This window comes from Lutra lutra, chromosome 3 (assembly GCF_902655055.1).
Source record: "Lutra lutra chromosome 3, mLutLut1.2, whole genome shotgun sequence".
NCBI classification, from domain to species: Eukaryota; Metazoa; Chordata; class Mammalia; order Carnivora; family Mustelidae; genus Lutra; species Lutra lutra.
Genome location: NC_062280.1, coordinates 3,578,171 through 3,601,255, shown reverse-complemented (window position 1 = coordinate 3,601,255; position 23,085 = coordinate 3,578,171). Strand labels below are relative to the sequence as shown.

At 40.0% G+C, this 23,085-nt stretch overlaps 1 protein-coding gene across 5 annotated transcripts in view; it reads right to left on the bottom strand.

Moving 5' to 3' along the window:
• Positions 1–332: 332 nt before the first annotated feature.
• The window catches only part of NAB1 (NGFI-A binding protein 1), a 44,684-nt gene continuing 21,931 nt past the window's right edge, over positions 333–23,085 (bottom strand). For 4 of the 5 annotated variants that reach the window (XM_047720613.1, XM_047720614.1, XM_047720616.1 and 1 more), the window contains 6 exons: positions 21,587–21,720; positions 18,983–19,034; positions 8,686–8,775; positions 6,690–6,852; positions 4,628–4,741; positions 333–2,850 (listed from right to left, as the gene is read on the bottom strand). In XM_047720613.1, coding sequence (XP_047576569.1) covers positions 2,762–2,850; positions 4,628–4,741; positions 6,690–6,852; positions 8,686–8,775; positions 18,983–19,034; positions 21,587–21,720 — 642 coding nt within the window. In that variant the 3' untranslated portion in view covers positions 333–2,761. The remainder of the gene's footprint in view (positions 2,851–4,627; positions 4,742–6,689; positions 6,853–8,685; positions 8,776–18,982; positions 19,035–21,586; positions 21,721–23,085) is intronic. The other variant, XM_047720612.1, reaches the window with a different exon arrangement.

Sequence of the window (23,085 nt, the reverse complement as noted above, 5' to 3'; positions counted from 1 at the left end):
AAATATGTTAAATGCTAGTGTTCCTTTTGTTAATTTAGTTGGTTAGATAGGATGGATAGCTTTTATGGTGTCTCTGTAAACCTCTCGTAAGTGAGAACAACATAAACCAAACCCGTTCCTCGACAGACCAGTCAACTGAGCACCTATATGCCAAAAAACGTTCTAGAAACAAAGGTTGCTGGTAATAATACTTTGTCTTGACGTAAGACATAAGTCCTGGCCCGGCCCCTCACACCTGAGCCCAGACCAAATACTCGGGAGAGGGGAGGCAGGCGAGGCTCACATCACCTACTGTGAAAAGTGCTTTGCAGGAAGTTATATACACATACGTGTGTGAGGCACAGAAATCTTTATTGCCACAGGAAGCAAGTGCACTCGTCCCACCTCACCAACAGATGTAAGAGTCACAGGAACGCAGACGTCACGTGATCAAGTACAACGCAGACTTGGGGAGAAACGGTCCCTTGGACTATATCGGCTGTAATACTGAGGTAACCAATTGACCTTGTTCAGTGAAAATACCTCGAACACAATGAAAAAATCAACTAGTTATAACATCCAATTCATATATACAATTCAAATAAAAATATATATTATTTGCTTCAATGTATAGCAAATTTAATACATTAGTGTTTACAAAATAAAAACTGTATTCTACTGAAATTTTTCTTGTGCTTCCCCCTTATCATTAAGCTTGAAAGACCAGGAAAGTGTGATACTTAAGGAAACTTACTTATGGATTTAAAGATGCAGTTTGTGGGGCCATGAAAGACAGGTAAGTATTAACTGGAAGGTCACTGCATCTTTAAAAATTGTTGCTTATTAAAATCTACAAACTTGAACTGTAAGACACAATTAAAAAAAAACCCACAAAATTTCTCAAAATAGATTAGAATACAGGAAACGTTTCATGAAACTACTGAGATACTAACCAGTTCTATGGCTAATATTAAAAACTGAACAATCTATTTAGATCGTACTCAAACTATTTCTATACACAGTGAACAAAACAACCACAATAATCAATCTCAAGCTAGCAACAAAGTTGCAAGGTCCATAAAAAGCTTCTTCAGTGGGCAAAACACTATGGTACAATTAAAACACTTAAGGGAAAAGAGCCTTTCAACAGTATAAAAGTTGTTTACTGGTGTTTCTACTATAAAGCTATTCTACAAATCAGAATGAAAAAGCAATTATACATGTGACAGTGATCAGAGACTACAGTCCAGACATTTCATCTAATGTGTGGCCGATGAGCTCCAGTATAACGGATTATGACTTAGTATTTTGTACACAGTTAGGACTTAGAGCAGAACTAAAAACAAACAAAAAACACTACATATGTAGTATGTATCCCAACTCAGGATGCTGTTCTCATCAATATCTGGGTTTAGATGAATCTGGAGGAAGTAGGTAAAGCTGTCAAATGTCTTCTCTTAAACCAACAGAAAAAATGTAAATTGGTAGAAATGGTATTTTGTTTAAACTATGGGTTCCAATGTGAACTTCTCGTAAGTATGCAAGGACATTATCAACATTGAAGCACCCCCCTAAATATGCACACAGCCCACTTATTAAATAGGGGAATTTAAGAGATTTTCAAGCTAAAATGAATTTAAAGAAAAACTGCCTATGCAAATATGAAAGGTACACAAAACTGTAAAATAAATAATGAATCCAGGTGTCAACTAAACCTCCACAGAATTATGCCTGCAAATGTGGATGTAACAATTGTCCACACTTGGGACGGTCTGGGTGGGAAGACATTCCCCAAGGGCGAGACGCCTACTTTCTCTGACTCCACCGAGGACATCAAGAACTGGTAGACATACACTGGTGCTGACTCTATTTTATATTATAGCCTTTCTGACAGTCACCATCCTTATCACATTTGGGGTTAACTTACTAAGACTTAATCTATTCAACACATTCATCAACAACAATGTTTAAGTCACGGCTTTTACACATCAGTTCACTTGTTTCAAGTTCTCTGTCCAAGGACCAGCTTCCTATTTTTATGATGAGAGAATGATATACTACAATTCGAATCAACCACGTAAGAGAGATTTTCTACTCTCTTGCTCATCTTTTAAACTTTACTTTAGTATTTATTAATTGCGTAAGTGGGTCTGAGCCAGCAAAAGTGACATTTTACTTCCAAAAGTGACACATTTCCTGTTAAACAAAGTTGGTTTTATCAAATATTAAATCCACAATATTTTCCTTGGTTTGAATTAAGCATTTGCTTTCCATTTTTCCAAAACCATTGCAACCTTGCCAATAACTACATCGCTTAAACTTTCTTTATGACTGCAAAGATTCTAAACTCTAACCTATAATAATATTTATGCTAAACACACTTAAAATAGTGAAATTTCAAGTAAAATAAACTGTATCCACATTTACTGGACCAAACATGTCTCCACATCTAGATTTTACTTCTATAAATTACACAAATACATTGTACATTCTTAAATAATGAATGCTTACAATATTAATTTGTAAGCTTTTCCACATAAAACGACTTACACAGGAATGTGAATGGATCAGTATTTCTGTTACAGACTGCAACATTCTCTCAATTTTCTCCTTTGTGGCTGCCGTGTTCCCTTCCTGGTTTCCGCAGACTCCGAATCAGTCCTTAGGCTTTGGCTATGAAGTCTGTTTGAGTGAATGAGGCAACGCTGGTTATTAAGGCGTGTTCTATGACGGAGCATTATCCTTCAACTGCCATTTCCAGAGAACAGTGGGAGAATCACAGCTATCTTGAATCTTCAGGCTCTGTTTTGATGACTTTCTTTTCTAACGTGAAAGCTGAGTGAGGGTAGTCTTTTAAAATCCCAAGACTCTCTGCATAAAAATGGAAACACAAAGTGTGTTGATACTTTAAATCCATGGATCACAAAAAACAAATTCCAATTTATGAAACCAACCCCCAATCTCCACAGCAAACAGTTTCAACTCTTCATAATTCTGCAATTCCATACAGAAATTTTATATTTACAGAGTTGCAATTAAAAGCTTGGATTCTGGGGGCGCCTGGGTGGCTCAGTTGTTAAGCTGATGCCTTTGGCTCAGGTCATGATCCCAGGGTCTTGGGGTGGAGCCCCACATCGGGCTTTCTGGTCAACGGGAAGCCTGCTTCTCCCTCTCCCTTTCCCACTCCCCCTGTTTGTGTTCCCTATCTTGTTATGTCTCTCTCTGTCAAATAAATAAATAAAATCCCCCTCCCCCCGACAAAAAAAAAGAGCTTGGATTCTGGATTTAAATTCCATCTCTGCCAGTTACTAGCTGTGTACATCTCCAGGCAACTCACATACCTCTCTAGACCTTAGTATCTTTCTTATTCTATAAAATGGGGACAGTTATCTATATAGGGTGGCATGAGAGTTAAATCATAAAAGGCGCAAAAATGCATACAGACCGTATTTTTCTTTGATGGTTAGTTCAACATTAAAAAAACATGTAAAAAAAAACTGGTCATGCATCTACAAAAAAAGTTACTAGTAAAATAGTTAATTACTATCAGTGAAAAAGACAGAAAACATCTTCCATATTTAAACATGGAACCTTATGAAAAGTTCTGGCCACAAAACAGGAGGGTGGGAGAAACAAGATCAAAGAATGAAGGCCACTCCCGTTTAAGGACCCGTTCCTTGGAGTTATGCATGTGTAGTTACTTCAACCTCATGAGGACACTACAAACGACAAGAAAATGTAGTATCTATGCGAAGGACTAATGCTGGAAGATACATATCCACACACGCGTGTACACACACACGCACCCTTTGAAAAGGATTCTAGACGTGTAACCAAAACTAACAGCTCAAATGAAATTAGGCAGCTCAATTTATGAATTTGCTCTATGCAAAAGTAGATTTTAAAATTAGCAAGAGTCTAGAAATAGTAGCTACCATTTACAGGATTCCTATCAGCGAGGCGATTCGTACATGCTACCCTGTTTAATACTCTCACCTACTCTACGCAGCAGAAATGATGTCTGTTTCACAGATGAAGCAACAGCATTCAAGTGACTCCTGACGCTACTTTACCTCCAAGATGGTAGGGTACCAGGTACTTTCAAACAAGGCTGCTCTCTAATACTTTGTCTAACTCACTTTTTCGTGGGGAAAAGAGTCAAGCACCTAACTATAATATGGAACAGCTTATCCTGTGATGGAGTTCAGTGTAATTCTAAACAATAAATACCATCCCCGAAATGCACCTGCAAGGAAAGTTTAGATTTTGGTTTACAAGGTTTCCTTAGTTTGCAAGTAAACATGTAATCCATTGATTTCACAGTATAAAAGGCTGGAAAAAGGCAATTACATAACTCAAATCAGCCAGGTATTATCAGGTTTAAAATTCTGTATAACAGTTAATCAAAATAGTATCATCCTTCATGAGTTTTTCCCTGTCAATTCTTTGGAATACCATGTTCTAAAAATAAGTGGCCATTATTATGGCAATCTATTATTTCCAAAGGGAGAAAAACTGGTAACAGTAATGACCCTTTTTATTGGCTGGGAATGGGGGAGAGGAGTGGAGATAGTGGAAGGTAGGAAAACAGAATTTAACAATGTCTTATTCAAGTGTCACTCTCTCTAATCACATCCCATATTCTTACCTGATTGGGACTTTGCCTCACTGGAGTAAAGTCTACTCAGCTCTCCATCCACCACAAAATGATGGGGTTGTCTGTTCTGTAAATTAGGCATTCGAAGATTCAAAGGTCTTTCTCCTAAAGGAAAAGGGGAAAAAAAAAGTATGAATATATTAAAAACATACTATGGTTTGTCTTAAAAACATATTTTTTTGGAAGATTTTATTTATTTGACAGAAAGAGACACAGCAAGAGAGAGAACACAAGCAGGGGGAGTGGGAGAGGGAGAAGCAGCCTTCCCGCCAAGCAGGGAGCCTGATGCGGGGCTCGATCGCAGGACCCTGGGATCATGACCTGGGCCAAAGGCAGATGCTTAATGACTGAGCCACCCAGGTGCCCCAAAAATACATTTTCATGAATTCCCTGAACACTACTTAGGAAAGGAATAAGGAAAGCCAACAGGCACTGAAGAATTTAAATAATAGCTGAGAAATATTTTAAATAATAGTTTAGGAAGGAAATGGCAACTCATGCTAGTTGCAAGGTTTACAATTCTGCCAGGACATTTTTCAGAGTAAAACATGAACCAAACAAAAGACTGAGATTTCCAGTAAGCACTCCAGCTCTGTCATAGAGTACATCCCCTCTGTAAGGCATTTTCTTACCAGCGCACAGTTTACCAAGACGTGTCATTAACACATAATGTAACAAGTGCTAGAGAAACAGAGATGGCTCCGACAACTGCCCATTACTGAACAGCGGAACCCGTGGCAAACCCAAGAAGACAAAAGTAGCACAGACAAGGTAAAAATGCGTAAAAGCCACATCACCTTCTGTCATACACCTAGGCCCACACGCTTAGCAGAGTGCCACCCCACGTGTCATTATCCTGGCTCCACCAATTACGATCATTCAGTCTCTCATTAATTTTGCTTTTGCTTCTTAAACTCTTAAGTCTTAACTGTCAAGGATGATTGGAGAGGTTAAACAAGACCTCAACTCAGCGGTTTCTGTAACATCTTTTAAAAGGAAGAATACTCTTCTCCTCCAGCACTCTGGTCTGCTGACATATTTTACTCTCCAGGCGGAGAATGCTTGTTAAGATAATATTCTCACTTAGAAATCTAATTTTTTTTTTACAATGGTAGCCACTCACTAGAAAAGTACAGCAATATGTAAAACAAGAAGGTCCTACAAAATTACTGTTTTTCTTCAAACACACATCACTATCTGAAACTCTGTGTCATGTACTGTACATCTGCCTCCACTGGAGAGTGAGCTGCGAGCCAGCAGGGACTTAACGCCACCGATGCACCCATGGTGCCCAGAAGCGCGTCTGGCACGCCAGAAGATACTATGAGTGCATGACAACGACATGAGATTTCCTTCGTGTGTCCATGCAACAAAAATGAAAAAAAAAATTTCAAATTGATAAAAATATTCATAAATCACAGCTCTCTAAACTTAGGAGTTTAAGAGAACCATTGCTAACGCACCACACCAAATAGTTTCATAGAGATCGTGGCCAATCTAAAGCCTGAAGAACACAAAACTTCAAGTCTCTCCATTCTTCTACTACCTCTACACATCTCCGTACTCCTGTCCCAGTGCTTGAGAAGCAGTTACCATATCCTCTTAGAAACCGGATGTTATAAATTTCATAGACAAATTTGTTTTTGAAGTCCAAGAAAATATGAAGCTGTGAGCTTTTAAAAACTGATAAATGTCTCCCATGGCATCGGGTTCTTTGGGGAAAAGGATCTTTACTGTTTACATGTCCCATTCCCATTCCCATTCACCCCGTACAAAATACGGGTCAACTGCACGGGTCAGCTAGTTTAGGGATAATAAGGTAAAAAAACAAACATACAAACAAAACAAGCCCAAAACTTTTGTTAGTTAAATCAGCAGAATGAATCCTTTTGTGAAAAAGAGACAATTTGAAGATGAAGTTTTATGGGGAAACTTCATGGGGAAAGAACATAATCGGTCTAAAATACCAGGATTTAAAAACAAGCCGACTTCTGCTGCTCTCTACAGTGCACACAGCCCCCAGCTCGCCGAGCACAGGTCATCTAAGACCCACCTTGCCCATCCGAGGTGTCAGAAGCTGCGCCGTTCGGGCTGTGCTCCTCAGAGGCCTGCCTGTAGAGCCCCGCCGGGAGCCTATGCTCGGCGTGCTGCAGTCTCTCATAGCCAGCTGGGGTGCAAAGGAACTCCATCTGCTTTGCCATCACCTTTTCAGGCTGCTAGTAAGTAAAGCAAAAATAAAATCAGGAACTAAAACAGTCTACATTTTTTTTTAATGCTTTAAAGATGCCAATTTCAGACTCCAGCAAATATATTTAGTATTCATTAAATTAGTTCACACTTCATGTGGTATACATGTTCCATAAATATGCTTAGATGTCTATATCATCATGTTAAAACATAAAATGTTGGATTCTGTGCAAGAGGGGGAAAAAGAAAAACCTTCCTGCTTGTCCTTTAAAGAGAATTCCATATTTCAGCTCAAAGGCAAAATAACCTTAGCTTTGTTTCCCGAAGTACTGAGTCCTTTAAAATATTTTTTAAAAAAGGAACCTCAGAGCAACAGCAACATCTGCTAGAAACTGCTTCTAACACACAGGATGAGATCTTGCCATTCTTATTTTAGGATCTGGCACTACGCATACTCTGATATGATGACAGCATGTTGGGGGAGAAAAGGTGTAAAATGGCTGTCTAGAAGGACAAGACAAACACCCCTCCCACCGAAATTAAACAATGCAAATTATGCAGGAAAAACATCAGTGCCAATGAGACTCTCCCCTTCACCATGGAATGAAACTGCAGTATTTCCCAACCAATCATAAAAAGACAACTTTAAAATACACAAGTAAAGGGTGCCTGGGTGGCTTAGCGGGTTAAGCCTCTGCCTTCAGCTCAGGTACATGATCTCAGGGTCCTGGGATCGAGTCCCACATCGGCTCTCTGCTCAGCAGGGAGCCTGCTTCCCCCCACCCTTCTCTGCCTGCCTCTCTGCCTACTTGTGATCTCCTGTCAAATAAATAAAAAAAATCTTTTAAAAAAATACACAAGTAAATAGAAATTTATCTCTGCCATGTGTTTTTTAAGTTCCTTCTTTACGTACTGCTTTAAATTACTTATATGTGATCTTCAAAGCAGTACATTTGTGATATTCTGCCAAGGAAGTTAATAGTCAAAATGCAGATAGGACTCACTGCTGTGCCATACAGAAGGGTAGTACAAGGAAGCCGCTGTACAGAATTAGTTCAAAAAAAATCCTGATTCACGATAGTAAAAATCAATAAATAAAAAATATTAACTCACAGAACAGGATAAAAGCTTATACTATTTTTCTGAATGCACATAAACCAGATCAAAAGGAGCTTTAACTTTAATTCATTTGAACTTATTACTAATTAACTGGGAAAATTTCAGTAAGATTTCTAAAGAGGAAGTGTATTTTTCATTCTCTTAATTAAAAAAAACAAAACTTGGCACTACTGACTTTGACCAAGAGCAGTTGCCAGGCAGAAGATCGACAGGAATAAAACTTATAGTATTTTCTAAAAGGTGGTATTTGCAGAGATGATTTTTAAAAATGTTAATTTAAGGATACAATGATGAACAAAAGCAAAAGCACCCGAAGATACATATTAAGGCAAGAATTTTTTCTCATCCATGAATCAAAATGACTTAAAAATAACTACCATGCTGATGATTAATGTTTTCTTGAGAACTAGTCCTGTTTTATTTCAAAGTTCTATAACACACAGCCATAATCAACATGGCTTTCTTCCTGGTATCAAATTCCTCTACCTCTAGGTAGAGACTCTGTGTTTCTTCCTACAAAACTACAAAGAGTAAATATCACTGTATCAGATTCTGCTCATAACCCAATCAAACTATGTTGTCACTGCTCTCTTGTTGACACAGCTGTGCATCAGTTAACTTTTCAGAAACAACCAGAAATAAATCCAATCCTCAGAGGCTTAAAACTGAAGCTAGCTGAAGCACCCGTTTGTTTTTCAATCTACAGGTATTATTATGAAACGTTTACTGGTGGTTTGCATTACCTGTGAACCAAGGGCAGCAAGCTCTTCGCTCTTCGCTTTGGCCTGCTGGAAAAGCGTTTGCACAGAGTCCTGGAAATCTGGAAATCCATCCTATGGGTCAAAAATTCAGTCCTTTTTAGAATTTGTAAATAAAATACCAACAACTCAGAAAACAGAACAACGACAACCAAACACTTTGATCCTACTGCCCAAGTAACCATGATTAAGATTTTAATGTATAATACTTCCTTTCAGTCTTTTATGGTACAATTACCTTATTTCTACATTGTAACTTCACTAAAAATACAAACGAAAAAGACAGTAAGAATTACACATCTACACTGGAATGCAGACTTCATGAGCATCAATAGGAGTGACTGTGTAACGTTTCACATAGCATTTCACCTAGTGGCTCAACTAGTAATAATCACTATTTTTACATCGGACCATTTAGATTCTTATTTTTAGCTTGAAAAACACTGCAAAAGTATTTTCACAGGAACAGCCCTTTCCATAGCTTAGGTTGCCCAGTACAGTAGATTCCTAGTCCAATTACTGCAAAGGGATGGACATTTTTCATTCACTACTTCCCCCAAAGGCCTTTACTGGCTAACAGACTCTAAGTTTTCCTCACCAGCACTGGGTCTTGTTGTTTTCTTAATTTTTGCCAATTCATATTTTTGTATTGATATTCAAAATTTTTTAAATGTTATACACTGTAGCTGTATACACTTTTATTTTGAAAATTCTTCTATAACTGTAAGCTTCAGAAAGGCATTCTGCTTTAGAGATTTGACAAATACTCAAATCTACCCTCTAGTTTTTCTGAAGCTTTACTTGTTTGCTTTGTTTCTAAAATCTCTCTAACCCATCAAGAATTTATTCTGTTCTATGTACAATGTGAATGGTCTTCAAAGTGCTCCCCAATAACCCCAATCCGAATTTCTGAAGAATTCTTCCATGCCGAGTGGTCATTTCTCCTTCAGCATCTCACATGACAGGAAACGGGGATCTGAATTAGAACAACCCGCACTGGAGGCTCCTGAGGGGCACAGTTCGGTAAGCAGCCGACTCTGATTTCGGCTCAGGTTGTGATCTCGGGGTCCTGGGATGGAGCCCCAAGTCAGGCTCCCTGCTCAGTAGGGAATGTGCTTCAGGTCTCTCTCTCTCCCTGTCACCCCACTGCTTGCTCTCACACTCTCTCTAAAATAAATCAATCTTCAAAGAAGAAGGAGGAGGAGAAGAAATAAAAAAGGCCTGCACTCATGTTCCAATTCTACCACTTACCAGCTACGGAACACCAGAGAAATAACTCAACCTTTCAGAACGTTAGTTTCCTAATTATTCCTAAATATTTTCACGAAAAATACAGGTAAGAGCACCTCTCTGTGAGGGTTGTTGTGAGTTGTGAGGATGTGGTCACTTAGCACGTAATCACTGCCACGTAAGTGTGTCAACACACACTAAACTCCTCCATGAAACAGCTTACTCGAGGTGCTCTCCTCCTGCACAGCACATCAACTTAAATGACTTTCACTGAACTTTTTATTATGAAAGGCCAATCCATCTACTACTTTTTTCAGGTTGTTTAGTGGTTTTTGCTCATTTACTGCTTTACATGAAATTTATATCCACAAACATGACAACAGCGTGATTTTAGTAAATTTACTATAAACTACTGAAGCATTCCTCACAGAAATGGTCATGACCTCCAAAATATTTCTCCCCTAGTTTCATGAACTATGTATTTGTAGCAAAGGATAAATTATTAAAAACCAAAGTTCTTATAATAACCTAGAAGAGATGTAATAATAACACAATATTGTATCTGAAGTAAGGGATACGGATTCAGAAGTTTTTCCCCATCAGGGTCTTATTTCTCTACGGTGACTCTCATGTTTTCAAAAATTTCATCTACCAAAATTCATTTCTTAAGTAATTTGCCATTTTTAAATTCAAAGACATGAAATAGAGTCAAAGGCAAATAAATCTGACATCTCCAGATAGTCTCATGTGGCTTTATGATGGGTCAACATACAATCAGCATTTATTTGAGAGAGAGAGAGAGAGAGAGAGAAAGAAAGAGAACTCAAGCAAGCAGGAGGAGGGGCGGAGGAGGAGACCCCCTGCTGAGCAAAGAGCCCAACTCGGGGATCCCAGGACCCTGGAATCACAACCCCAACCAAAGGCAGACACCCAACCAACCAAGCCTCCTAAGTGCCCCCAATCAGTATTTTTAAAACACTGAAAATAGCTACCTTTCAAGGCCCCCCAGACCGAGGACTCAGAGGGACGTATGGCATATAATCGTTAACTGAGCTAGAATGAACGTTATACAAATGGATGCAATTTAAATCTAAGCGAAAAGTACACGTGCTTCGTCATTCGATTTTTCTCTAAGAACTTATTCAGACCTAAATCTAGCTTTCTCTTAGCAGTCTCTCCTTCAAGTGAAGAGCACTCATCTGTCAGGTCAGTGAGTTCAACAGGGGAGACTGGGAGAAGATCTGGGAAACGAGAAGCTATCATTTTCCAGGTGACGACCACGTGCCCCCAGTTCCCCACTGCGTTGTGCATTTCACGTGTGTCCACCTAATTTAATCCCCAGCACAGATGCCCACAGGCTCCTCTCATGTCACGGCTCAGACAGTGGCTTCGAAGCCTCTATTCCTGTTCGGCATTTTTAAGGCGCACGGCAGTAAACGCAGGCACAGCTCTCACAGCGCTCATTCTCCCGGCTGAACCGGCCTACCTCCGCGATCTACACGGAGTTCAAAACCCCTCCTACTACCGACTGGCTGCGATACTGGACAGACTGTTTCTTCTTTGTGTGTCTACTCAGCTAACTGCAGAACCGTTTTAAGGAACAAAAACTCATCAAGAACTCTTAGCACAGTGCTTGGCACATAGATATCACCCAATTAAAGGTCTGCTACTGGTATTTATTAAGTTCCCTTTTCAAGCTCCCGGAGTAATCACAGTAGAACAGACAGCAGGCTACAAGTGACTTACTGCATGTCTATGGTACAGGGAACTAAGATAAATTTGGGGGAAATTTACACAGTATAAACATCTTAGAGATCACTTACATAGTATAAGATATCTTGGGTATTTAACACTAAAACCAGCAAGAAAATATTGAACACATTGGTAGGGAATGGTTTTAGTGGAAAGAACAACAGAAATCTGGAAATAATTGTTTATTCACTCATCAAAAATTTCTCGTTTGCCCAACAGGTTCTAGATTCTGTACTCAATGCTGGGGATTCGATGACTCCTGCCTCCTGACAAGTAGTCTAGAGGAAGACAAGGACGAAGAGATCCAGAGCAGAGTGGAGGCCAGCATCCGGGAAGCCTTCTGAGAGGGCATGACACTCGGCTGCGACGTGAGAGAAGAGAATTCTCCAGGGAGAGAGCAGCGTGTATAGAAGCCTAGAGGTGGAAGAATGGGACGGCATCCCTCAGAAGCTGGAGAACTACGGCTACCAGGGGAAATACACTGAGAAAGAGGCAACGGTGAGAGAAGCTGGACACGCAGGCCCAAGTTCTGTGAGACCTCGTAAGCCATGTTAAGAATTGTCGATTTTATCTTAAATTCAAGAGAAGCCACTGAAGGTCTTGGGGAAGAAACAAACTGATCTGTGTTTCTGAAAGCTCTGTCTGAACGTGCGGGAGACAATGTATAGTTCGAGCTTTTCAGGAAGGCCTGCGCAGGGCATGCCCAGGCCAGAACCTCCAGGACTCCCGCGCTGTTTCTAAAGGACCTTACAGAAGAGCGAGCGATCTAGTCTTCTTGTGCTAAGAATTCGATGTGTGACCCCAGGCAGGGAAGTTAACCTCATGATTTCCAGTGTTCCCAATTTTTAAGTGGAAATTATACCACCTGCTATATCCACCCAATGGAGAGTCATGGGGGTTAAATGCAGTAATGCAAACGGCAACTCTCGGAAAAGCGCCCGTTGCTACACAAACACGTGGTGGCTCCACTGTCAGAATAATTAACCAGGAGAATGCGACAAAGCTGGAAGGGGGACTGCAAACTGCATGTGGCTGTTTCTGGGAAACAGACACTGCTCCTTCATTGATGGAGAGAGGCAAAGACATGTAGTTAGCAACGTACACCTTACCAAGCAAGCAGCAATCTCGAGAGCCTGGGTGTGAGTCACTCTGATTCGCTCGCACCGTCTCTGACTATTCCCTACGGGCAAACCACAAGGCTCAGTACCGTCACTCCCCGACCTACGTCTGCAGGGACCCAAAATACGTGGCTTAGAGAGAAGAGAGAGAACATTCCCCAGAACCTGGTCTCTTTCACGAGACGTTTGGTGCCGGACTTCTGCGGCACATCTCTCAAGCTTTTCTCCCCAGGCAGCAGCCGGACCACGCTACGAGCCATTCATCTGCAAGGTCGTCTTCATGTCACCTTCCTGTCACGGCTACCACCACTAATTACAGGCTCCCTCACTGCTGAGCACGGAGAAAACAAGACCCGGGGTGGGATGCTGTTCGTGACCTCGGGACTCTCAGGCCGCTGGGTCCACCCCCACACCTCCCCAACCTCGCCCCTGAATACCACAGGCTGCTTTACAGCCGCTGCTTAGCTTCAAAACGGCTTGTTTCCACAGATGTTCTAGGCCTCACACATGCATTTTCCTTTTTTTTTTTCCTCTTTTACTCACACTTTCTATATGAATAGCAGATTGTAATGCTTCTTGTTTTCGGATCCAAAGGGGGAAGAGTCTACATCAAATTAGACCAGCTTGCCTTCAACAACCTCAGTAAACTCGTAGGTGGATGTTCTGACCCTCTTCCCTCCCCCTGCCTCCCTCTCCCACCCCTACCCCGCTGGAACTGCTCGCAGATGTTTCCTCTAAGTCTTTCAAGATCCAATTCTCTGACTTTCTGGTCTCTATTAACAAACTACATTTCTTTCATCCAGCTTTCTCTGATTGCTTTGCACTCCCAGCCCACACAGGATCAAGAATGCTGTCCCCTCCCATCTCTCTGCCTGGTCTCCAGCAAGTTCGGTGAGCGAAGAAAAGCTACAGATGAGATCTGAACGGCACCAGCCCCTGCAGTCAGCTCCCATGGCTGGTTCTCTTACATATTCTGTCTTCCAAGACCTTACTTACTACAAACACGGGAGGGGATGACAGGATTTGTTCATGTAACACGTTATGTTCTTAATGAAAAAGAAAGGCTGTCCACTGAATCCACTTTTAATTATTACTTTTAAAAGACACGAGTGCCAGGGACTTCGGGCGGTAGTGTTTCATCTTTAACTCATTGTCAACCTGTCTGAAATATACTGTCATAGTTATGATAGAACAAAATCAAACTAATTTTTCTTGATTTACTGTTTAATTCCCAACACCATGCTTCTCCTCATTCCAAATAATCAGTTTGTCATATGGCAATGCCTTATATTTAAATATATTTTGTAATTTACATTGTTACATTTCCTACTCAAAACTTAACAATTGCTAGGACATGCCTCCTTGAAACAGAAATGGTAACCGCCCACTTTTAAAGGCTACACTTCCACAAACACTCGGCCTTCGTACCCCACTAGCGGGAGCAAAGGTGTAACGCCAATAGTGTTTCTCACACCGAAGGTGCGGTGTAAATGCTCATCAGCACGCGGGAAGGTAGCCTGCAGGCCTGGCTCTGCCACTAGAGAGAAATGCGGCAGCTTGAGCAAATCACGGAGACTCTCTGGGTGTCTCTTTGGCTATAAACAGAAATCCTAAAGTGTCCATATAAAGATAAACAAGAAGGTTTGTGATAATGAATTTCAAATGCCTAGCAGGGACAGGCATTAATAGAGTCAATAAAAAAGTTTTTCTGCATGTGTCCCAGAGCTAGATCTGAGGTCTCCGATGGAAAAAAAAACCACAAACATAATTTGTCTCCATTTAGCTGAAAGTGGATCCACACAAAGGACTGTATTCTAGGTCAACAAGCCATTCATCCGGTCCGGACTGGAGAGCCACTCTCAAACCTCGCCCACCGACACACAGGGCTGAAGGGCGCCTTCCCTAGAGACGTCATTCCAGGCGGTGGGTTCCCCTACAGCCTTCCTAAGCCAGCAGGCTTTTTCCTCTGTGTCTACTTCATTACTCTCAAATTATAGAGTACAAAATCTCTGTTACTTAATGTCCGACATTCCCTACAGGAAGGGGTTATGCTGAGCACCCACTGCGATGCTGTGTGGTAGGACACAGCCGCCACAGAACCAAGAGCGATCAAGGAACAGCTAGCTATCCTTAAAGCGGGACAGCCCACTACACAGTAAGAGGAAAAAGTCAGACAAGGATTTTAAAACCTATACCCAACACTTCATGAACAGACCAGGAAATCACAGCATTTGGCAAAAAAACACCTTCCCAAGTTTGAACAAAATGCTAGTCTTGTGAGTGTGTCCTAACACACAGCCATGCAAGAAAATGTTTCCTTCCCTTACGTGTCTATTTTTTATATCATTTCTATTTTATCTACTGGACATTACATTTCTTTCTGTACACTGTAAAAATTATCTTTTTGAGATTAAAAAAGTCAGCAATTTGGCATGTATGCTAATTGGTTATTGTCAAGGATTTTAGAAAAATGAAAATGAAAGAAAAAATTCTCATTAACTTGGGCCTAGTAATCTGCTATAATTTATAAGGTGCTAAGCTTATCTTTGTAGTATTTTCTTTTAATAGAAAATTAGTAATTCAAATGAAATAAGAAACAGTATGTTCAAAGAATTCTAAAATCTTTCCAGTTTTACTGATGAAGTCCTTGGTGTCAGTCATAAATTCTACAAACTGGTCTCACTGTTCTTCTAAACATGCATAGTATTCTCTTACTCCCTCTTTGCCCACACTAGTCTACCTCTATAATGCCCCTCCACCCGACACTGACCTTCGAAAACCCTTTCTTCTAAAACCCAGCTCACACCGTGTCTCCCGTCACTGGTGGCCGCATACAAAACAGGTATAAACAGCGCACTGATACTCGATGAAATGTCATAAGGGAGTACAGCCCACAGAACACTAACTCCCTCAGTGTCGGCTTCTGGAATCGAGTGAGTAGCACTGGAATCTCGAATCTTAGTTAGAGTACGTAAGAGAACAGAGACAAGGACTGGTGCCAAACCTGTGTGTTTTGCAAAGGATTACCCTGGATCCATGTGTCGGTATACCTAGGCATAAAACACACACTCTCGGGAGAGAGACTGTTGCCCTGCGATCCAGAAGTGCTTTTAAAAAACAAAGCAGGGGCACCTGGGTGGCTCAGTGGTTAAGCCTCTGCCTTCAGCTCAGGTCATGATCTCGGGGTCCTGGGATCGAGTCCCACATCGGGCTCTCTGCTCTGCAGGGAGCCTGCTTCCTCCTCCTCTCTCTCTCTCTGCCTGCCTCTCCGCCCACTTGTGATCTCTCTCTGTCAAATATATAAAATCTTAAAAAATAAAATAAAATAAAATAAATAAAATAAAATAAAAAACAAAGCAAAAACGAAATTTAAACAGGCCAGCAAAATAGGCAAACTATCGTCCCAGATAAAAAGCTTAGGTCCCTCTTTATTTCTGGGAAACAAAATCAAGAATTTAGTGCCTATAAGAGCATTTAAAGTGGTCTGGGCTGATGAGTCACTTGTCTTATTTAGGAAGGGTTGGAACTGTTATTCCCAGAAGAAGGAAACACCGATTATCTTAATTCTAAGTCCAGAACTGTTCAAGTGGCTCTGGGAATGTTAGTAAAACGGTCAACTAACCAAACAGAACCATCGTTCAGTAGCTCTAGTGGGATGTATTTGAAGGAACAGAAGGTCATGTCTAATGCTATAACCCAACACTCTGAGCTACTAAAAAGAAACTCAAAACCCTGTGCTGGATACAAAAAACACCACTTAAATTTCAGATAAGGGCCACCAAGGAGGAGGTCAGAAGACTCATTAATACAGCTGAACGAGAAACAGTGACAGCTCAAACAGCCCGTGAGATTCATGATCACAGATGTACAACGGTGATCTCTGAACACAGACAAAAAAGGAAACCAGGGCTTCAATGCAAGAAGAACCTGAGTCAGGATTACACGGAGGGCCAACGGTGAGAAAGAGAGGCAGACAGCATTTCTAGCCAGCGGCTGACTACCCTTCCTGGCCCCTGGGCAGGTTTTGAACCTTCTTTCCTCTAACTCCTCTGACAGCACATGCTTCTTCGCAGTCTCTGTAGTCACCGGATTTCCCGTTCTGTGGTAGAGTCACTGTATCTACAGGGATCCTCTCTTGTCCATTACCTTGGGATACAACAGGATAAAAACATGTCATCACGAGTTAGACTATCTTCTAATGGCCTTTTTGGTAATTCCAGCCATTATTTGGGCATTGTATCTGAGGCTAACTGGTCTTAAACACTACTCAAGAGCTAACAGTGACGGTGATTACAAATACAAGCACAACTTTTAAAAGTGTGGCCTTTTTTGGACAAAATTCTTCTCTTCTTTGAGAACCACTGCTTTAGGATAAAGTTTTTAAGAAGTCAAAGATGCTTAGCCATAGCCACTCATTATCTCACCTCTCTGATTTTATTAAGTGCTTACTAAGGGCGAGGCACTATTATCAAATCCGAGTACAAAGCAGTGGACAGACAGATAAGAGCTGTATTCTCACCCAATGGCCAGACTGGTAACAAAACAAATACATCGTAGTTTCAGATGCCGGCGCGAGCTGTGAAAACCAACAAAACAAAGCAGGAGAAAGAGCCTAAATGCGACTGAGGTAAAGGTGCCCTTTCAGAAAGGGAGGCAAGAAGTCAGAGGCAGCTGGGCTGGGAGCTGAGGCCCCGTGAAGAGCTGCAGAACGGTCTGCGCCGGGGAGCAAGCGAGTGCTGAGGCAGATGAGCTCGGCCTGTCCTAGCACCGGAGAGTGGGTCCGTTTCGCGGGGACATAGTAAGAATGGGGAAGTGTGGCAGCATATGAGGTTAGACACGCAGATAGAGTCAGATCACGTAGGGTCTTACATGTCTCCACGAGTGCAGGTTTTATTCTAGGCACAGGAGAAAGCCATGGAAAGATTTAAGAGAGAAAGTGAGAAAGGGATACATGTTTAAAAGATAACTGTGGGGGCCCCTGGGTGGCTCAGCTGGTTAAGCGTCTACCTTTGGCTCAGGTCATGAACCCAGGGTCCTGGGATCGAGTCCCTCGTGGGACTCCCTCTCAGGAGGGAGTCTGCTTCACCCTCTGCCCACCCACCCCAACCCGTGTGCACGTGCACACACACTCTCTCTCAAAAATAAAATCTTTAAGAGAAGAAAAAAGGTAACTGTAGCTTTGGTGTGACTGAAAGACTATAGACAAACAGACGCTTAGTTAAAATAATGAGAAGAATTTAGGGTAATCTCACACAGCTGATTGGCTTTAACTTGAAATTAACTGATGTCGAACAGAGTACAGGCCCTCATCCCCTGCCCAAGGAAAAAAAGGAAGGACCTCTTAGACTTCAAATTTCTATTCTGCTGAAGACCGGCCTTTAAAAAAATATTCAATTCAAATTAAGGAACAGTAGTTTTGAAACTATTCTATAGTTCTGACAGCCCTAAGAAAAGGATATATTTTTTCTTGCTCAACTCCCACCTTACCTCTTGCAGACCTAAAATCAGAAGGACAACCTCGGGGCTCCTGGGTGGCTTGGTCAGTTAAAGCACCAGACTCTTGATTCTGGTGCCGGTCATGATCTCAGGGTCCTGGGACTGAGCCCTTCGTCAGGCTCCTAGCTCAGTGGGGAGTCTACTTGCCTCCCTCCCCATCTGCCTCCCTCCGCCTCTCATTCTCTCTCTCTCTCAAGTAAATAAATCTTAAAAAAAAAGAAAAAAGAAAAAAAAGGACAGCCTCAACCATGATCCTCTAAAAGAGGCTGGATTATAGGAAAGTCTCCATTACTTGGAAATACTAAATTGTCATTTATTTCTCTCAGATCATTAATATAAACAACATTTAGCTCCTCTCTAAATTTGTACTTGGTAAGATGACTAATGATATAAATAAGATTATTTAAAAAAATCATTTAATGAGTAGAGTTTTTAAATCTCTAAGAAACACCTATTGACAAATCAACCTGTGATAAACTGACTGGAAATCAATCTCATTATTGTTGCTTCCTTCTAAGAATTTCTTCAATATTCTTGTTCGAATCAGATACTTCAAAGCAACAAAATTCTATAGTATCTTAAAGATTCTACAATTCATTCACATTTTTTGTTTATGGAACGCCCTTTTTTTTCAATTTGAACTAGTAAACATTATTAGCATAAGAAAATTTAATGGATAATCTTACCTCCACCTTAATTCTCTTCGGGGATAATTCATCTCTTTCTCCGCATTTTGACCTGAATAAAATGGGAGGGAGAAAAACTTGAGAAGGTAACAAATTTTATTCTAAAGATATCTCAATCTATAAACTTCCACCAAAACATCTACCCCTGAAACCCTTACACCAGAAATAAGACATTCATATTACAGACATAACAAAAAAGACTTTTCATCACTTCTAAATTAACATCAGGGAAATACGCAGACACAATTATATCATACATTTTAAAAGGCCACTACCTAAAAACTTCCCCACAAAGAAAGTACTCAATAAATATGTAATGATTATCAAATAATGCAAAAGGCAAAAAAAAATCAAGCAGGATTATACTGCATGATATCTTCTTATGGATCAGCAGGAACACTTCAGGATAAAATGCCCAAAGTGGCCATTTAAGATGAATGCTTAAGGCTACGTAAGATTAAAATGCATCTATTGTCTATCTAGTGAAACTACAGATGCATTTTCCCTCTACCTAGAGATCCCTCTGCTGGGACTCTATCCCAAAGGTACCTCCAGATACATGAGACTGCCGAGTAAACTGTAAAAAGCCATCAATTATAAGTTATCCTTCAAAGTAAAAGATGTTAAAATGTGAAAAGTACATTTCAGAATCAACAAAATATGTATGTCATTATTTATTATGATGCTATTTATAATGATAACAGGCTAGAAACAACTCAAGTATCCATCAGTAGGGTCTGGGTAAATAAATCATGGTGAGGCACCGCGGTGGCTCGGTTGGTTAAGTGTCTGCCTTTAGCTCAGGTCATGGTCCTGGGATCATGCAACTGAGCCCAGCATCAGGCTCCCTGCACAGCAGGGAGTCTGCTTCTCCTTCTGCCCCACCCCCTGCTCGTGCACGTGTGCGCTCTCTCTCTTTTGCAAATAAATAATCTTTAACAAATAATCTTTTCAAAAAATCATAGTACATACACACAATGCAATACCATGGCGCTGTAAAAAATAATGAAGAAGATGTGTACATACTACCATAACGAGATTGCCGAGACATGTTAAAAACAAAATACAGAATAATACAGATACATACTACCTACTGTTTTTTGGTAAAAATGAGAAAATATATATCTTTGCAAGTGCATTAACACAGACTGGAAAGATGAAAAAGAAACTAATAAAACCACTTCTATTGAGAAGAGGAAGAAGTTAAAGGAGACCAGAATGGGAGTGTAACTTTTTATATTACATATTCACATAGTTTTGGCTTCTAAATTATGCAAGTGTGTTATATATTTAACTTAAAAAGTACATAAATGGAAATACGACAAGAAACAGCTAAAAATTGTGGAAAGCAATTGCCTCTGGGTGTGGTATCCAGAAGGGGGCAGGGAAACTGGTGAGTTTCAGTACAAGCCCCATGTACAGTAAATCTTAAATTATATACATGTATCACCTTGATTAAATTATGTAAATAAAGCAGTCAGAAAATTTTGTGTAATACAGTGAAAAAAATAAATCACTAAATCAGCTCTTAATTATCCAACTTAAAAAAATCTTGTAATTCTACAATATTGCTAAGAATATATAGCCTGTTCACTTAGTCTGAATAACTTCACTTTGTGTCTATGTGGGCTCTGAAGGCATAGCAAAGGAAACTGCTACGAGTTTGGGGCCATAATGACAGTAAATCCCTCAACAGTGGCTTTTCAAATGTGAACAGGTATGAGAGTAATCTCGGACCCTTGTGAAAATTTGGATTCTGAGACTCCATCCCCCAAAACTGTGATTAATTAGGGCCAGGGAGAGTGCTCAGGATGTGGTTTTTCAACACACGTTCAATTACGCTAATGCCAGGAGGTCATCTGCATCTCCTCAGAGAAGCAGCAGCACACACAACTCATGGTGAACTAGAAATCCACGTGCGACAAGATGAAAAAGAAACTAATAAAATGACATCTATTGAGGAAGTCAATAGATTTAGGATTTAAATGAAGACGAGATGAACAATAAGACGTGTTTATATTACATTTTAAAACCACCACTGCTTTTCAACATGTAAGTTTTTTACTTCAAATATTCCATATTCCACTTCTTATTTGCAACACACGTCCATATTCCATGTAATCTGGCATCTTCCAATGTTCCTTTAAGTACTGGCCAATGGAGTCTCTTCATCCATTCAACTAATCTCATTGGATTGCAAACACCTTGCCAAAGGAACCACTTGGCTTCTACCAAGAGTTCAACAAGGTCACACGGTTAGTGGGTATACAAGTAAGTCTATACATACTAACTAAATCTCATCATCACACTCAAAACCAAAGCATCTGTGTGAGAAGAATGTTAAAACCACTACCAGAACAATGCTATAGTGCTACAGAACTGTCTTTCAAAAGAAAAACAAAAGGAGAATTAAACAAAACAACAAAACCACATTAGCAATGTTTTGAAAAGTCACTTCACTCTTTAATTTTATAGAACCACAGTCACATTACACTTCTACTTTAAAAAAAAAATGCTTATATTCTATCAATGGGTAATGCTGTAAGTTCTACCTCTACCAAGCAATGCAAAAATATATTGCCTGCCAATTAGTTAGACACTTACTTAGTGGTTCTGTAGGTATATTTGTAGGTGACTTCTCGAGAAATCTGCCTGGCCAGGGCAAACAGTTCATCTCTTCTTGTCAGCAGAGCATTATCCTTCACACAGAGCTGAGCAGCCGCTTCGTTAACAGTGAGCTGTGTATCCAAACAAAGTTTAAAAATTATAAACATCTGTATTTCATCAATTAAAAAAAATATTTCACTTAAGGATAAAAAATGTCACATTGTATAATGAGATCATAGTTTATAAAAATCAGGATGGGTCTTTATCAGTCCTAAGGCCTAATTTCAGAAGAAAATCACATCACCTACCATCTCTCAGAACTCAAATTAATCACAACAGTCACACTGGTTTTATGTATTTATATGCTTAATTTTTGTTTAGGCATGGATTTAAAGAAAATAAGCAAAATAAAGTAAAAAAAAAAATTCTGTATCTCATTTTTATGAAAAGCCAAGGATATGACATGACTTGTTGATACTATTTCCCTAACTAAAAGTTATATGCGGTCTGACGGGTATTTTTTTTTTTTTTTTTCAGTGTGAACTGATATGAAACTTCTTAGGAAGGAATAAGAGTTAGATGATTTGAGTTAAATTATTTATCAAATTACTTAGTCAAAAAACAGAGTTATCACAGATTAGGGCCATAAAGGAAAATCAAGGTCTTGGAGTCACTAAATCTCTAAAATTAATCTAATTCCACTCTTTTATCTAAATGTTAAATAATATCAATACAGAATTGCTACTTACAAAACAACTGTATTGAAACTTAAAATAGCGATGTTATCCAAATTGAAAATCTGTTCATTGTTTAATTAGAAAAGGTTTTTTCACATAATTTTGCCAATTTAAATAGATGTAGGGAATTGCCAAGCAGTATATCAAACTTTTTCAAAAAGCAAGAAACATACTCGTTGCAGGCATGACTGACAGCAAACAGAGTAATGGCAGACAGACCTGAGGTGAGTCCTGCTGCATCACTTACCATCTGTGTGACTCTGGGCGTCTAAAAACTTCTCAGAGCCTCAGCGTTCTCAGAGGCAAAAATAGGATAATCAAAACGGGAACTACCTCAAGTGACTAACAAGAAAGAAAATGAGACACACCTGGCACAAGGTTGTTCTTAGTATTAGTTTTGTTTTCCTTTCATAAAAAAACAGGCATTTACTTCCTTCCTACCCGGGCATCCCATTCTGCTCACAAAAATGTTCTATATTTAAAATTTTCAAAAATACAGAGAAGCAACAGAAGAAATTCAGCCTTCCATCTATTAATGCAATGCAGAATGGTGGCAATGCAGAGTGCAAACCTTCCATCTATTAATATTTTTTTTTTAAGATTTTATTTATTTATTCATGAGACACACAGAGAAATAGAGGCAGAGGGAGAAGCAGGCTCCCTGCAGAGTCGGGAGCCCAATATGGGACTTGATCCCAAGACCCTAGGACCTAAAGCTGAACTGAAGGCAGATGCTTGACCAACTGAGTCAGCCAGCAC